We start from the raw sequence: 13,230 nt of genomic DNA on the forward strand, positions 1-13,230 counted from the left end.
CTCCGCTGTTGCGCATCGGCCGGTGAGTTATTTTTTTATTTCAATGTCAAGGCAATGGATTTGTAAAATTATATTACAAACGCAAATAAAATATATATATGAGAAATGAGATATATTATAAAAGAATCACGAACAGTTTTTTTTTAACAATTATTAGACATTATATCAAAATTTGTATCTAGAATGATAATTAATGTATAGCGGTAAAGTTCTGTATTACTTAATATCTCATGCAAAAAATATCTTTATTGAAAATATATTATTTATTCCTACAGTTATTGTAGAAAAAACGAAAAATTAAAACATTAAAGATTAAGAATGTAAAAGTATCTATGTATATTACAAATCAACTAATATATTGATATAATCTATTGCCTTGAAAAACTCTCTCTCTAGAGCCTAGAAAATATTTTTATATTTTATAATTCTTTGTCGACTTTTTATTATACAAGATTACGCGCACTCAGTGATAGCGATACTTAAATGGGACTGTAGCTTCTCCGGTATCCTGATTGATAACTATAATAAAATCACGGTTTGGGGGAGGGGTATGCCCCAGTCAGCCTAGCCCAAGGCCTAGCCCCACTTCATCCCCATTACAGTTAAAAATTTATATTAAACAATATAGTTTCTCTCTTTTATAAGCGGTTAAAAATTTCGATAGCCTCGGTCACCAGCGACAAAAGATACCACTGAAAGGTCAGACGCTAAGAGATCACGCAGAACTACCGTAGCAATTAAATATATTAAATAATTAAATGCTTATCATAAATTGTCGATATCGTCTTTAACGAAATATAGTAGAGACGAACACCGATTGCAAACGCGCTCAAGTATCCTCTCGCGTATGCGAGCTGATTAAACTCTCGAAAGAGCTACTGTTGCTGTTGCAATCTTGCGAATGCGAAAACGCTGCCGAGCTCTTCACGCGATTTTGCGCGGCCAGCTTGTTGAGAGGGACGCGGAGTGGTCGAGAAGGTCACGCGAGAGGTTCCCAACAGCGGCGCGTCGCCCGTGACATAATTTTCTTCGCGTCGACGACGCGGGCCAAAAGACATTCATCCTGCCGCCTGCCTGCGCGATGTCGTTACGTCATATCGCGGGGGAGGAACTTACCGCGATCAATAGACACTTCTGTACACGGCGCCGGAAAATTAAGCCGGCCGCAAAGTTTTGCATTATGGAAAGTTCCCTTATCGGTCGAACGGTCGACGGGGCCCTTTTGTGAAAACCCCTCGCTCGTCAGGGGTGAGGGGGGTAAGGGGGAACGGGTGGGACGGTGGGTTATTACGCTCTCTCGCCTTCTTCCTCCGGGTTGCCCAGATAAATATACCCGTGTACATTATTGGGGGTGGCGGAGCGTCTCGGAGAGATTGAAGGTGAGAATTTACATCCTCCGCTATCTACGATGCACTCGAGAGATTCACCCGGCAGTTTTTCAGTCTAAGAAATTTAGCGGAGGCAAAAGCGCGCGGTTTATTTTCACGATTTTCGCTCTCGGACGTGCTTCGAGAGGAAGGAAGAAATGAGAAATTTAGTCGCATCACAAAGTTTTTCAACTGTACAAAGATAAAAGCATCTACATCAAGAATAAAAAGAAGACGTGTACATATCTCCTACGTGCGAAATGGAGATAAAAATGATGTCAAGGCACAAAGTTGAATTTCGAAAATGTAAAATTTAATTGGTCTTTAATCGTTAAAAATTATTTAATGTCAAGAGTTAGTAGATTAAAATTAATCGCAATTGATTTTCGTAAAAAAAAATTATCCCTCGAAAAATAAACTTTTTCGTTAATCCTGTTTTAAATTATCATTGGCGGATTAATCTTCATTTTTTGATAAACTTTTTCGTTAATTAATGTAACAACACGTTTTAAAATGACATACTGTCATTATATTTCAATATAAAAATACAATATACTTCAACAGTTTTCAGTCATTCTATATGCATTTATTTTCAATTATCGGTATACATATCTAAATGTATAAATGCACAGCATCTTATGCCATCTTTCCTCAGAGAACAATTATATGATCTTAATTTATTTACATAAAAATAGGGCGTTAACAACACGCATTAACAACATATGAACCTAACGAACAAATTCATGATATTAATTAAAAATATCACATATTGATCCTACAAAATATGCAGCCTACAATCATAATCAAGGAACCGTCTATGCTAGATTACTCACTTTTATTATGTGTTTTTTCCCGTTTATTTAATTGTGCATTATTTACTATGCGCGCTTCAAATTCTCACAGAAAAAATATGTATATTATCCAATGTGATTATGCTGAATGACTCTATTAAACTATATAAAATTGAAATTATATATGAAATTATATAGCTTTACTGTTACATCCGTATGAAAAGACAGATTTTTAAAATGGATATTTCCTCTGAAACATGAACATTTTCAATAGAATGTTTTCAATAGAATCATGTAGAATCTTTCATATGTTGTGAGGCATACGTTGTTTTTCTATCTAAATTCTAAATCACGCAACAAGTTTGCCTCTTTTTTCTAGTTGCTATATTACCTGATTGCAAAATTACATGCAAGTATCTACTTTACGTACAGTATTACAATTTATCGCAGCTAAGAATATATCATTATGGGCGGAGATGGGAGTAAAAGTGCTTAAAAATCTTCATAATTTCAGAAAAATATCGCCTTGACGATAGACACATCAATGACAGTTCACATAGATGTCACAGAACATCTGTACTAATATTTAACTAAACGTGGTTTGACAGGTACGAGTTTCATATCTTATTAGGCTCTCTGAAAGGAAAGAAAATATATATATATACATATATATATATATATATATATATATATATATATGTATGTATACATATGTATGTATATATATGTATGTATATATATGGCACGTATATACTTTCAGCGCAGACGATTAGTCGTCGAAATGATATATTTGGTGAGGTTCCCAACCAAGTGTCTGAATACACCTGAAACAAAATGACATCTAAATAATCAAGAGACAGCAAAGTGTTGAAAATGACAATTAAATCAGAATAATCTTTATCTTAATGATGAGAAGTCAGGGCAGTAGGGTCAGACGCAGGTCATTGTGCGTGAAATCAGCAGTAGATTTATTAATCCTCTTCAATACATTATTCCGATAAAAATCCGGAATAATGTATTGAAGAGGATTAATAAATGTACTACTGATTTCACGCACAATGACCTGCGTCTGACCCTACTGCCTTGACTTCTCATCATTCGAATTTCGAGGGTCCTCATATCAATTATTTAATCTTTATCTTTTATGATAAAAAATAATCACATTTACCACTTACTAAATTATAAAAAATATAATATACGTTTAATAAGTAAAAAATGTCACGTACTTTTTCGCAGATAACATAAATCCTTTTGGTCCACACGTAAATATACATCCCTCTGATGAACACTCGCCAATCAATTCTTTCAATAATTTGTCGGATACAGTACCGCGTCTACCCTCCCATTTATCACCTGCTTGCGAAAGGATATGTGTAACTTTGAACCTGACAAATAAATACAAGATATTAGTAGGCTTTCAGGTAAAATCTCTTTTTATTTTAATAGATATACGATATTTCGTATTCTATACAATATTTCGATTCACGATGGACATAATTTTTGACATATGATATCATTATGTAGCATGTATCAATATCATATATCGTCCGCTAACATTTCATCCATTTCTTTACATATATAAATTTTTATAATAATCACATATTATTTTAAACATTAGTTTCTCTCTGTTAAATTTTAAATCACATATTATATGTATTTCCATGTGCGCGTGTACTTACTTCTTCTCTGCAGCTACTTTGTCAAGCTGCGCCACGTAAAACATATTGTCTTCATCCTTATTGAAATTTAGAAGATTGATTAATTTTCTGAAAAAGATTTCAAATCAATTAAAGATAAATAGAAATAAATAATGTAATATATTAGTCAAACTATCCTATATTATTGTTAATGTTTAACATCATGTTTTTCTTTTTGATTTTTATTTCATATTATCTGTCTTTTCAATATTAACAAGATATTACCGTTTATAAATAAAAAGAGAAAGTCTTGAAATGGAGTACATTAATACTTACACACTGCGCCTTGCTAAAGCTCGCTGAATTATTCCTAACATCGCGGTTAAACCTGTTCCACCTGCCAGCATGTGAATGACAGGATACCGATCGAAAGATTCAGTTACAAAGGCACCTAAACCATTGCTCATTGTAAGAGTTTGGCCAGGTTGTAATTTGGTGATGGACGGACTAAGTGCGCCATTTGGATATCGCTTTATCATCAAGCAAGTGCAATCAGGCTTGTAATTTGGCGCCATATCTTCGGGATGAAGGCACGGTGGGACAGGCGTATATTTCCTAGATACTTCCATTCCTGTGCGAAAAACGTACAAAAATATTATATCAGCATATTTTTAAAAACATTTTTACGAATGTAAATATATTTATTGGTGAAATGTAAACTTAATTACATTTTACCAATAAAAAGTTAAAAAACAAATATTGTATATCGATAAAAACATATTTTTTGAAAACAGATATCTATGTTACTGCTTACCCATTACATTCATTTTGACTTCTATGTGTCTACCGACGGGAATTAGTTCTAAAAAATCTTTGGCACGTAAAACTAACAAATTAACTAGTTTGCAAAGGGGTGTATTACTGAGTACTTCGTACTCTTTGTATGTGCGTTTGTTTGTGATTGATTCCCGCGATAATGTATGATTTCCCTGAGATTTCCAAATATCTTTAAGCCTCTTCGTAAACGTAAAGTCTACCTACAACATACAAGATACGTTTCTTGAGTTTACGAAATGCGCGCTGAAAAGTATGTAACCATTTATAAATTGATTAAATAATTTACCTGCATTGTATCGAAATCTCTTTTATACATTGGCGGCCATTCCACATCTGCGATTAATTCAAGCTCGTGGACAATAATGTACTTTTCAAAAGTTAATCTGAAGATAATTTTCGTGTCACTGAACCTTTGTAATTGATAATATATTCCTGGGTAGTCGCGTATGCCTTGATAAAAGAGTGTAATAGAATTAGATGTTTGCCGCCAATCTATATTCACATTAGGTGAAACCGCCGAGTTTTCATCAACTGTCTTTTGTGCTGAAATAATAAAAGTTTACTCTGATCATTGTCCTATATCTAAAATTCGATATTTCTGTCATTTATCATAATTATCTCTATCTAACATTTTAACTGTAAATCACTAATTTAACAAATATGATAGTAATAAATTCAGTACACATTAAACAGAGACATTACTTAAATAAAGAAATAATTTAAAATATTTTATAAATGTTCGTGAATGATCATACTTCGAGAAGTAGTAGAATTTTGACATTCATCGATTTACAGAAAAGTATCTCGTTCGTGTCGCTTACGAACAATACAAACTTCTGTAATGAGCCAATACTATCTACGATTTATTACTCCAGTAATGCTTCTCTAAATATAAATGACCTAGAAAACAATACGATGCAACTGCTACAATGGGCTACTTACCAGTGGAATGTTTGCTCCGAACTAACGTTACGGGCAAACAGTTGTTCGCATCCGTAACCGACTTTTCCGTTATGGAGGAAGTGCTCGACGTGGAGGAAGTTCCGCGACTTAATCTGCCTACGACGCATTTTTGCAGAATGCTCTGATAATTCACCCAAGCGTGCACCTGGAATTAACGATCTACGGGTACATAAAAAGAATTACCGCTTATCGAAATGATATAATGATATAAAATGTAGGATGGGAAAGTGGAAGATCTTACGTTATCGAATAACTTCGTGGCGTCTTTCCCGACACCTCTCATCAATTCGTCGACTCCACCTGGATGGAAATCCATGTAACGCGTAACGTTGAATACAACCCCTGTAATTGAAACCAATTATGAAAACTAGAATTCAAGCTGAGTGATATCAAATTCGTCGATATAAATCAATAAGTGGCAAAAAATTAATTACATTAGCAAATTAATTTTTATCATTAAATAATTTAATAATTTGACAAAACTATTTAATATTCTGGATTATTTTATGTATAATTAAAGTATTTAATATAAATAACGTTATAACAAAAATGAGCGATATACTGCTAATGGTATGTTAAATATTTCGCAAGTTGTCGTCGATGGTAAAGTGAGTCGTCTTCTTTTAGTGGGTATAAGGTACGGAAATAAACAAACCTCGGATTGCGATCCAAGCGTCGGTTTGCTTATTATGGTTAGCAAGCTCGGATAACGTTACGACTTGTGGTACACCACCGACTCCAGTTAAATCGGCTCCCGAATTACCTAGACGGATCCAATCCATCAAACTGTGCCCCGGTGCTAAGGCTGTCTTATTCCGTGGGTTTCCTGTGAAAAAGAAAACAAAGATAGAAATGTATTATATGTTATTTCATTATATCTTTTTCTCTAAATTGCATTAGATACTTGGGGCTATATATAGATGAAACAATATCATATTCATATCCCAAAATTATTAGGCTACTATACAGTTCATGAATGAATTATACAACATATATATTATGCAATTTACTAATTAATTATACATGTAATTATTAATTAGTTAATTTCCATATAATTTAATTTTATTATTTAACTTATAATTAATTATCCATAATCAATTATAACGCTTTTACTATTTCAATCATATCTCATAAATTCTTAGTTAACATCTTTTTATCTGACGAACATTACCACCTTTTTATGTTGTTAAAACAAAGTTATTCGAAAATATTTTTAACGTTTGAAAGTTGACGTCGTCGTTCGATCTACGCATTACCGTACAAATTAGTGGTCGGGAGTTGGGGAGCATAAGGACGTCATTTATCTACAATAAACACGTGCACGTGCAGGGTGCACGCAAACGCGATTGAGAAAATAGATTAATTGGCAATTACACTAATTACTAACCGTCCTGGATCTGCAGACCGAGGCTCTGCGGAGATCCATTGCGATCCGCGGCGGAAACCAAAGAAGCGCCGCAACATCGTGGCATTTTTTCATCGGGACAACAGGAATCGCGGAGACACGATCATTTTTGCAATTGTCTTCGTGTGAAACGCAAAACAAAAGTTCTCACAAGGTGCCAATTTGCGGATTTTGCCTTGATAACATGGGAAACTTGAGTTTTCTTAACGCGTTTAACAATGAAGAGATAAACAAGACGAAGGAGTAAACAAAGTAGGTGAAGTAAACAAGGAGCTCAGTTTTTTTTTTTTTTTTTTTTTTTTTTCAAAGAAACGGACGAAACGTATTATTAGTATCGAACGTTAGAGACGTAATAATGTCACATGTGATATCGATGATGCGGTACGTAAATGGTATAATATATGTAGAAAATATATACTAATATGTACATATTGGACGAATTTATATACTGATGGTTACTACCGTTAAAACTAATTAAAATCAATTAAAGTACATACAATTACAAACAACTAGTTAATTCATGAGACGGAAATATCTTGTGAATTTAACTTTAAACAGATTTCACAGATAGGCAGATATTCGTTTGCCACCGACTGAACATTTTTAATCCAATATTCGATATGCCGATAATTCAACACCTGTTTGATATCTAATATCTTATATATCCTTTTCCGTTTTAGTTTAATGAATTCATAATAACATGATGCTGTATTTAAATAATTTTTTACTACGTTCTCTTCCTCTCTCTCTTTTCTTCTCGTTTAGTGCAATATATTATAGTATATCCACAAAATATTCCACATTTATCGATGTCTTTTGAAAAACATAGTAGGTATCTTTTGATAAACCTAGTTTTTTCACCAGCCAAGCTATAATAGAAGTATAATATTAGCATTGCACATTATAAAAGGTTTCGTTCATTTCTAAAATAAATATCAAGTAGAATCTATTAGTAGAATTTTTTTTTATTTTGAACTTAATTTAGTACAAGCCGTATAACAATTAAAAAAAAATTTTTTTAATTGGAACTGAAGAGATTTTTTATCACAAGCTCTCACATGACCCAAAAAGTTGGCTCAAATTTTCGTCAAAAAATCTATTAATGAAAAAAATAATAATCGTTAGAGAATATCTTATGCAGAACATAAATTTATGTTAAAATACGCTGGATTGACTAGAACTTTAATGAAGAAGCAAGTGATCTTCCTTCGTCTAGTTAAGTCGTTCCGAATAACATAAGAGTAGGCTGCTTGGCTCAGGTCACCATCGATTCGTCGTACTAATAATAAAGATATGAGGAAAACCCTTAATTATTTAAGATTCGTGTGCGATGAAGTGACACGCGACTAACGATATACAGAATCGTTCACCTAATACGAGGATATGTCCGAGAAAGAATGGCAAAAACATCTACATTATCGAGAAGCAATATAGTCACTGCGATAGCTTTTTGAAACTGGGACGGAAATGCGATGCAGATCGCGGGTCTCGTCGGCGACGAGTAACGAGAGACTAGATTTCCGTGATCTCGTGGTGAAGGACCGGAGGGTACTGCGCTGAAACACGCGGCCGAATATAACCCTGAGACAGGTAGATCAATATAGTAGCGATGGACGACGCTCAGCTCAACACGCAGGATCTCTCGCCAGTCGGAGCGCGCTTCTCCGCGTATCAAGATCAACCGCAGACGCGTCAGTAACACGGAAAGGCTATCGATTATTTAATCGATTAAACAAGTGTGTTATCTGATTAAGAACACTTAAGACTATCACAGATAAGGTGATATAAATCGTGAATAAAAATGAACAAAAACGGAATCTTCGTGTTATATGCCAATTTTCGTACAGAATTATTTTGGTATGACCTAAATATTTAGATACTTTTGAAATTTTAGGTATTTTGATATTTGAAGAATTTTATCGAAAATTATATGAGAAAGTGTCACGATTTAAAAAATCGCATTTTTTGTACATTTTTTCCTCTTATTTTTTTACATGCTCTTTTTCGTACAATTTCTTTTGGCTCACGAAATGTGAAATAAAAAGTATGACTCATAATAGGGTAAACTCGGGTAAGATGGCCATACAGGAAAGATGGCCAACCTATGTTCTTTCAGTCTAGCTCGCCATGAAACATCGAATGAACATGGGTTGGCCATCTTACCCGAGTTTACCGTCCTATCGTCTATCGCTCTTACTTCAATGAATTGAAAGGATACTTAGGGGAATCATAATATGTACGTTCTTACCGGTAGCAGACCCAGACGATGGCATTGTCTTGGTTTTTGCTTTCACTAGCTTGTTTTGATTGGGTTTGATGACTCCAGTAGGTAACACTAAGGTGTTCCTGGCCAATAGACTCGTAGGTGAAGACGTTTTCACCTCCACTTTCTTCATTTTATCCTGTATATTATCAGCGTCGTCACTGTGACATTTATCTTTTCCATTCTCATCTCTCGATTCGGTCCCCGAGGAATCGCTCTTCTTCAATGATTCCATTAGTTTCTTTTCGAATATAGTAAGTCCGGGAAAGTAAAAGCGTTATGCGTCGTCACATACGTCCCAATAGAGATCCCATGGTTTACCTTGTTGAACTCTGTCACACACGATTATAGTAAATAATTATTATTTGACGAAGTAATCCATGCATGGTGAGAATTTAACAGCTCTTTAAAACGTTATCGTAATAATTTACTTTTATGTACAATATTATAATTAGAGCGCAAAATATCAAGTGGATACATCAAATACGGATAATTCTATTTGTTATATTTTTAATATTGTGAAATATTTCGCGAAAAAATATTTTCTAAGAAAAAAAATTAAACGCTGCTAGATTAGATCAAATGTACTATATTTTTTACAATTTTTTATTCCTATTTATGAAGTTATTTTTGTATCTGTACTATGTCTTCTAAAATCAAAAATTCGTCAAGACTATAGCATTGTAAAAACTAATGTATTATCGTATTACACGCAGGAAATCATCATCGCCCATTTGCATTACGTGGTTTGCAAATTTAGAAAGCGAAACGCATTAGAACACGACGAGCATTCATTTTCACACAATTACTTTCTCCATATATTTTCTCTTTTTTTATCGTCCCTCGACGAATGTACTAAACATACTTAAACTCGATCATATGCATGGATATCGCTGGATTTATTTAGCTGGAAGATAGGAAAGAGTTCAAAGAGTTCTTAGTATTTATAGTATAAAATTATAAAAGCGCCGTTTACTTTATTTTTACCTATGCTAAAGTCTCAAAAAATAAACACTAGTATAGGCTATACCAATTAAAAGACTATTAATCTTAAATCTAACATATCTCAATATTTTTTTGTATTGTTAAAATTACCGTATTCAAAATAGAACGCGTTCTTTATAGAAATACTTTTTTTTAAATTTTAAATCAATTATTTTAAATTTTAAGCTATTTATTCTAAAATTCCAACAAATACGTTTGTATTTTTTTCATTTAGAAAGAGAAATAAATATTAAAACCAAAGATAAACAAAAAATAAGAAACTAGTCAAACGCTAATATGTATTCAACGATTAAATAAAAAAATGTAGAAAAGGTACTAGGATTAATTTTTAACTTATAATTATGCGCGTAAATATTTTCTTGTTAAAAAGTATACATCCCTGTTTTAATTCTTGTCTCACTTTCATTCAGGCTTATATATTATTCCAAACAATAAAAAAATAAAAACCAAGTTGGCAATAAAGTAAAATAAAACTACAAGATATTTATTGAAGATAGGAAAATATAGGCACGTGTAAGTACCTATATATATTTTAATATATAACTTACTTCGTCTTTAAGATTGCATACCTGTTTGTATTGGAGTTAAATAAACATGAAAAAAGAGTTTCAACAAAATTAAATTAAAAATAAACATTCCAATATTTATTTCTTATACAGGATATTAAGGAAATAAATCATGCTCGGAGTTTGCCATGTAAAACTGATAAGACTTTGATGTTGTTCGTAACCTATGAAAGACCTCGTGACGACATGCTGACACAGGAATAATAATAAAATTGCGCGGAGCATTAAATACCCTTTGTCGAGTCATTAGGAGGCAAGTGGTTGCGAAACGACATTCGGCATTCTACGTCAGTGGAGAGTGAGCTTAAGTGCACAATCTTCCCTGCAAGCGTCCTCTGCCTTTAAATTGCTTGGGCCTTAGTCGTATATTAACCGAGGTATCTCGCATATTTTATTTATTTAAACACTTATTTCATATTACATTTAGAAAGAAATAACTGTAATTTAAGATGGAGATAGAATAATGTTAGATTCATTCTGAGGATAGTATTGATTTTGCTTATCCGTTGTTATTTATAGACTTCTCAATATCAGTCTCGTAAGCCTTGCACCTTGTGGATGTACCCTGGCAGTTTTTCTTTTTTATGAACAAGCAGTCAAGCAAGTATTATTTATACCGAAACAGGTCTTTCAACCAAGTTTAATCATGGGCTCCCTCAACACGCACAAATATTCGCGAAATAATTTGCACTTGAGATATTTATATGCATGGTAATAAAAAACGAGCGCAAAATACAAAAATAGAAGATATCTTTTTTAATATTAGAAAAAGAATGGCAAGTTTTCAATTTTTCAAGGAAAGAAAATATTTTTTAGCTTTTTAGCACATGTGCTAATAAACAAATAAAACGCATTAAAAATTTATGTATTTATCATAGATATAAATAATATACAAAAAAATTCTGATTTCTTGAAATGAACACGTCATCTTTGAAATAAAAATGCACCTGCAAGGCATAATCTTATCCTTTTATCAATAAGTGTGATAAATAATTGCTGCTGATACATTGGTGATAAATTGTTTAATTGTCAGAAATTCAATTAGTCTTGTCTCTGTAGCTTCACCTTTAAGTGTATATGTTACAGAATTACATAAATATAATAAATATATATTTGTATCATATATAATAAATAATATAAAGAGGAACATAATAAAATATAATAAAATAATATACATTCTTCTATTATATATATTGTATTACGATTAATATATTAAAGTATATAATGTATTAAAAAGTAAATATGATGCAATCTCAACTCGTGGATTCTAATGGTCTCATATGGTTTCTAATTCTCAATGAATTCAACTTTTCCGGAAGCGCTTCGCCGATTTTCGTTTCCGATATTGAGCGAACGTCATTTTTGCGCGACTACAGCAGACAGCATCGAAACTCACCAGAATTATATTTATATTTCCACCCTTGTTCGCGATATGTGTGAGACATGCGAACTAACTAGGCCGGATTAGGTTGTTTGCCCAACGATTCGACAATCGATTCACGCGTCCAGTCGCCAAAACGGATTCAGGACGATTAACGCTCGAACGTGCAGAAACACACGTGTCGAATATCACGTTGATTTGTCACTCGTACCCCAGACACACGCGTGCGCTCCGCCGCGAAAGGGTCAAGCCTCAAAAATCGCTCGAAATCGCGTCTCACGGCTGCGTTTCGGAGGTTAGGTTTCGGATGCTCAGTGCTCACCGCTCGGTGCTCCGTCTCGCGGCCAACTTCATGGAGCGTTTTTCTCGCTACGGCAAGGCCGTATTCTACATTCTAGTATTCTACCGTCTTTCGTACCTAACTTTATAACTTGTTAATGACATACGTGTTACGTGTTGATTCAACCGGTTTTTCTACTAACTTTTTTTTTTACAAATTTTTTTGTCATTGAATTTATTCGCTCGATACGAAGACGAAAAGAAACGGAAACGGTGTTTTTTGTAAACACAGAATGACCAAGTGCTTGTCATTAAAAAAAGATGAAGGAAGCGAAAATAGCACGTGTTTGTAATACTATTTTATTGGTGATTATTCAGTTTACACCCCTCAAAATATTAAAGATATAGATTATAAACGTACTATGTAAAAAAGGGAAAACTGCCAATTTTCTTATTTATACATTTATTAGATACACGCAAATATAAGAGATATACAAATAATTATTTTTATTTATTGTATATATAATATGCACCGTAACAAATTTCCAATAATCATATTTTGCTTAGTTTAATGGCAAAGCACCGTTTGCTGCAAAAGATATACTTTACAATCGTAACGTATCTGAAAACTTAACTTCCTATTTCGCAGTGGAAAGTTCCTAACAAATCGCCCGGAATCTATATCATTAAATTCACTGAAATCGCGAAAATTCGAAGGCTACCCTGTATATCTAAA

The 13,230-nt window shown here is 33.3% G+C and overlaps 2 protein-coding genes across 10 annotated transcripts in view; one reads left to right on the forward strand and one right to left on the reverse strand.

Moving 5' to 3' along the window:
- Positions 1-13,230, forward strand: part of LOC139810338 (fatty-acid amide hydrolase 2-B) — a 23,337-nt gene continuing 10,107 nt past the window's right edge. The window contains exons 1-3 of one of the 3 annotated variants that reach the window (XM_071773787.1): positions 10,693-10,781; positions 10,928-11,211; positions 11,354-11,434. The gene's annotated coding sequence lies outside the window, so the exon portion shown is untranslated. Of the gene's footprint in view, positions 23-10,692; positions 10,782-10,927; positions 11,212-11,353; positions 11,435-13,230 lie in introns of those variants that run through there. The other 2 variants (XM_071773788.1, XM_071773790.1) reach the window with 2 other exon arrangements.
- LOC139810336 (cytochrome b5 reductase 4) lies at positions 1,874-12,745 on the reverse strand. 7 transcript variants are annotated; one of them, XM_071773778.1, is made up of 11 exons: positions 12,231-12,745; positions 9,249-9,595; positions 6,251-6,421; positions 5,837-5,937; positions 5,575-5,740; positions 4,919-5,175; positions 4,610-4,832; positions 4,132-4,426; positions 3,838-3,924; positions 3,385-3,543; positions 1,874-2,982 (listed from the first exon to the last, which is right to left on the reverse strand). In XM_071773778.1, the coding sequence occupies exons 2-11, from the start codon at positions 9,496-9,498 to the stop codon at positions 2,928-2,930; spliced, it is 1,764 nt and encodes a 587-aa protein (XP_071629879.1). In that variant the 5' UTR covers positions 9,499-9,595; positions 12,231-12,745; the 3' UTR covers positions 1,874-2,927. The 7 variants fall into 7 exon arrangements, with proteins under 7 accessions (XP_071629879.1, XP_071629883.1, XP_071629884.1 ...); XM_071773782.1 differs by lacking the exon at positions 12,231-12,745 and adding an exon at positions 6,983-8,279 and having other exon boundaries at positions 9,249-9,378; XM_071773783.1 differs by lacking the exon at positions 12,231-12,745 and adding an exon at positions 6,983-7,175 and having other exon boundaries at positions 9,249-9,372.

This window comes from Temnothorax longispinosus, chromosome 3 (assembly GCF_030848805.1).
Source record: "Temnothorax longispinosus isolate EJ_2023e chromosome 3, Tlon_JGU_v1, whole genome shotgun sequence".
NCBI lineage: Eukaryota > Metazoa > Arthropoda > Insecta > Hymenoptera > Formicidae > Temnothorax > Temnothorax longispinosus.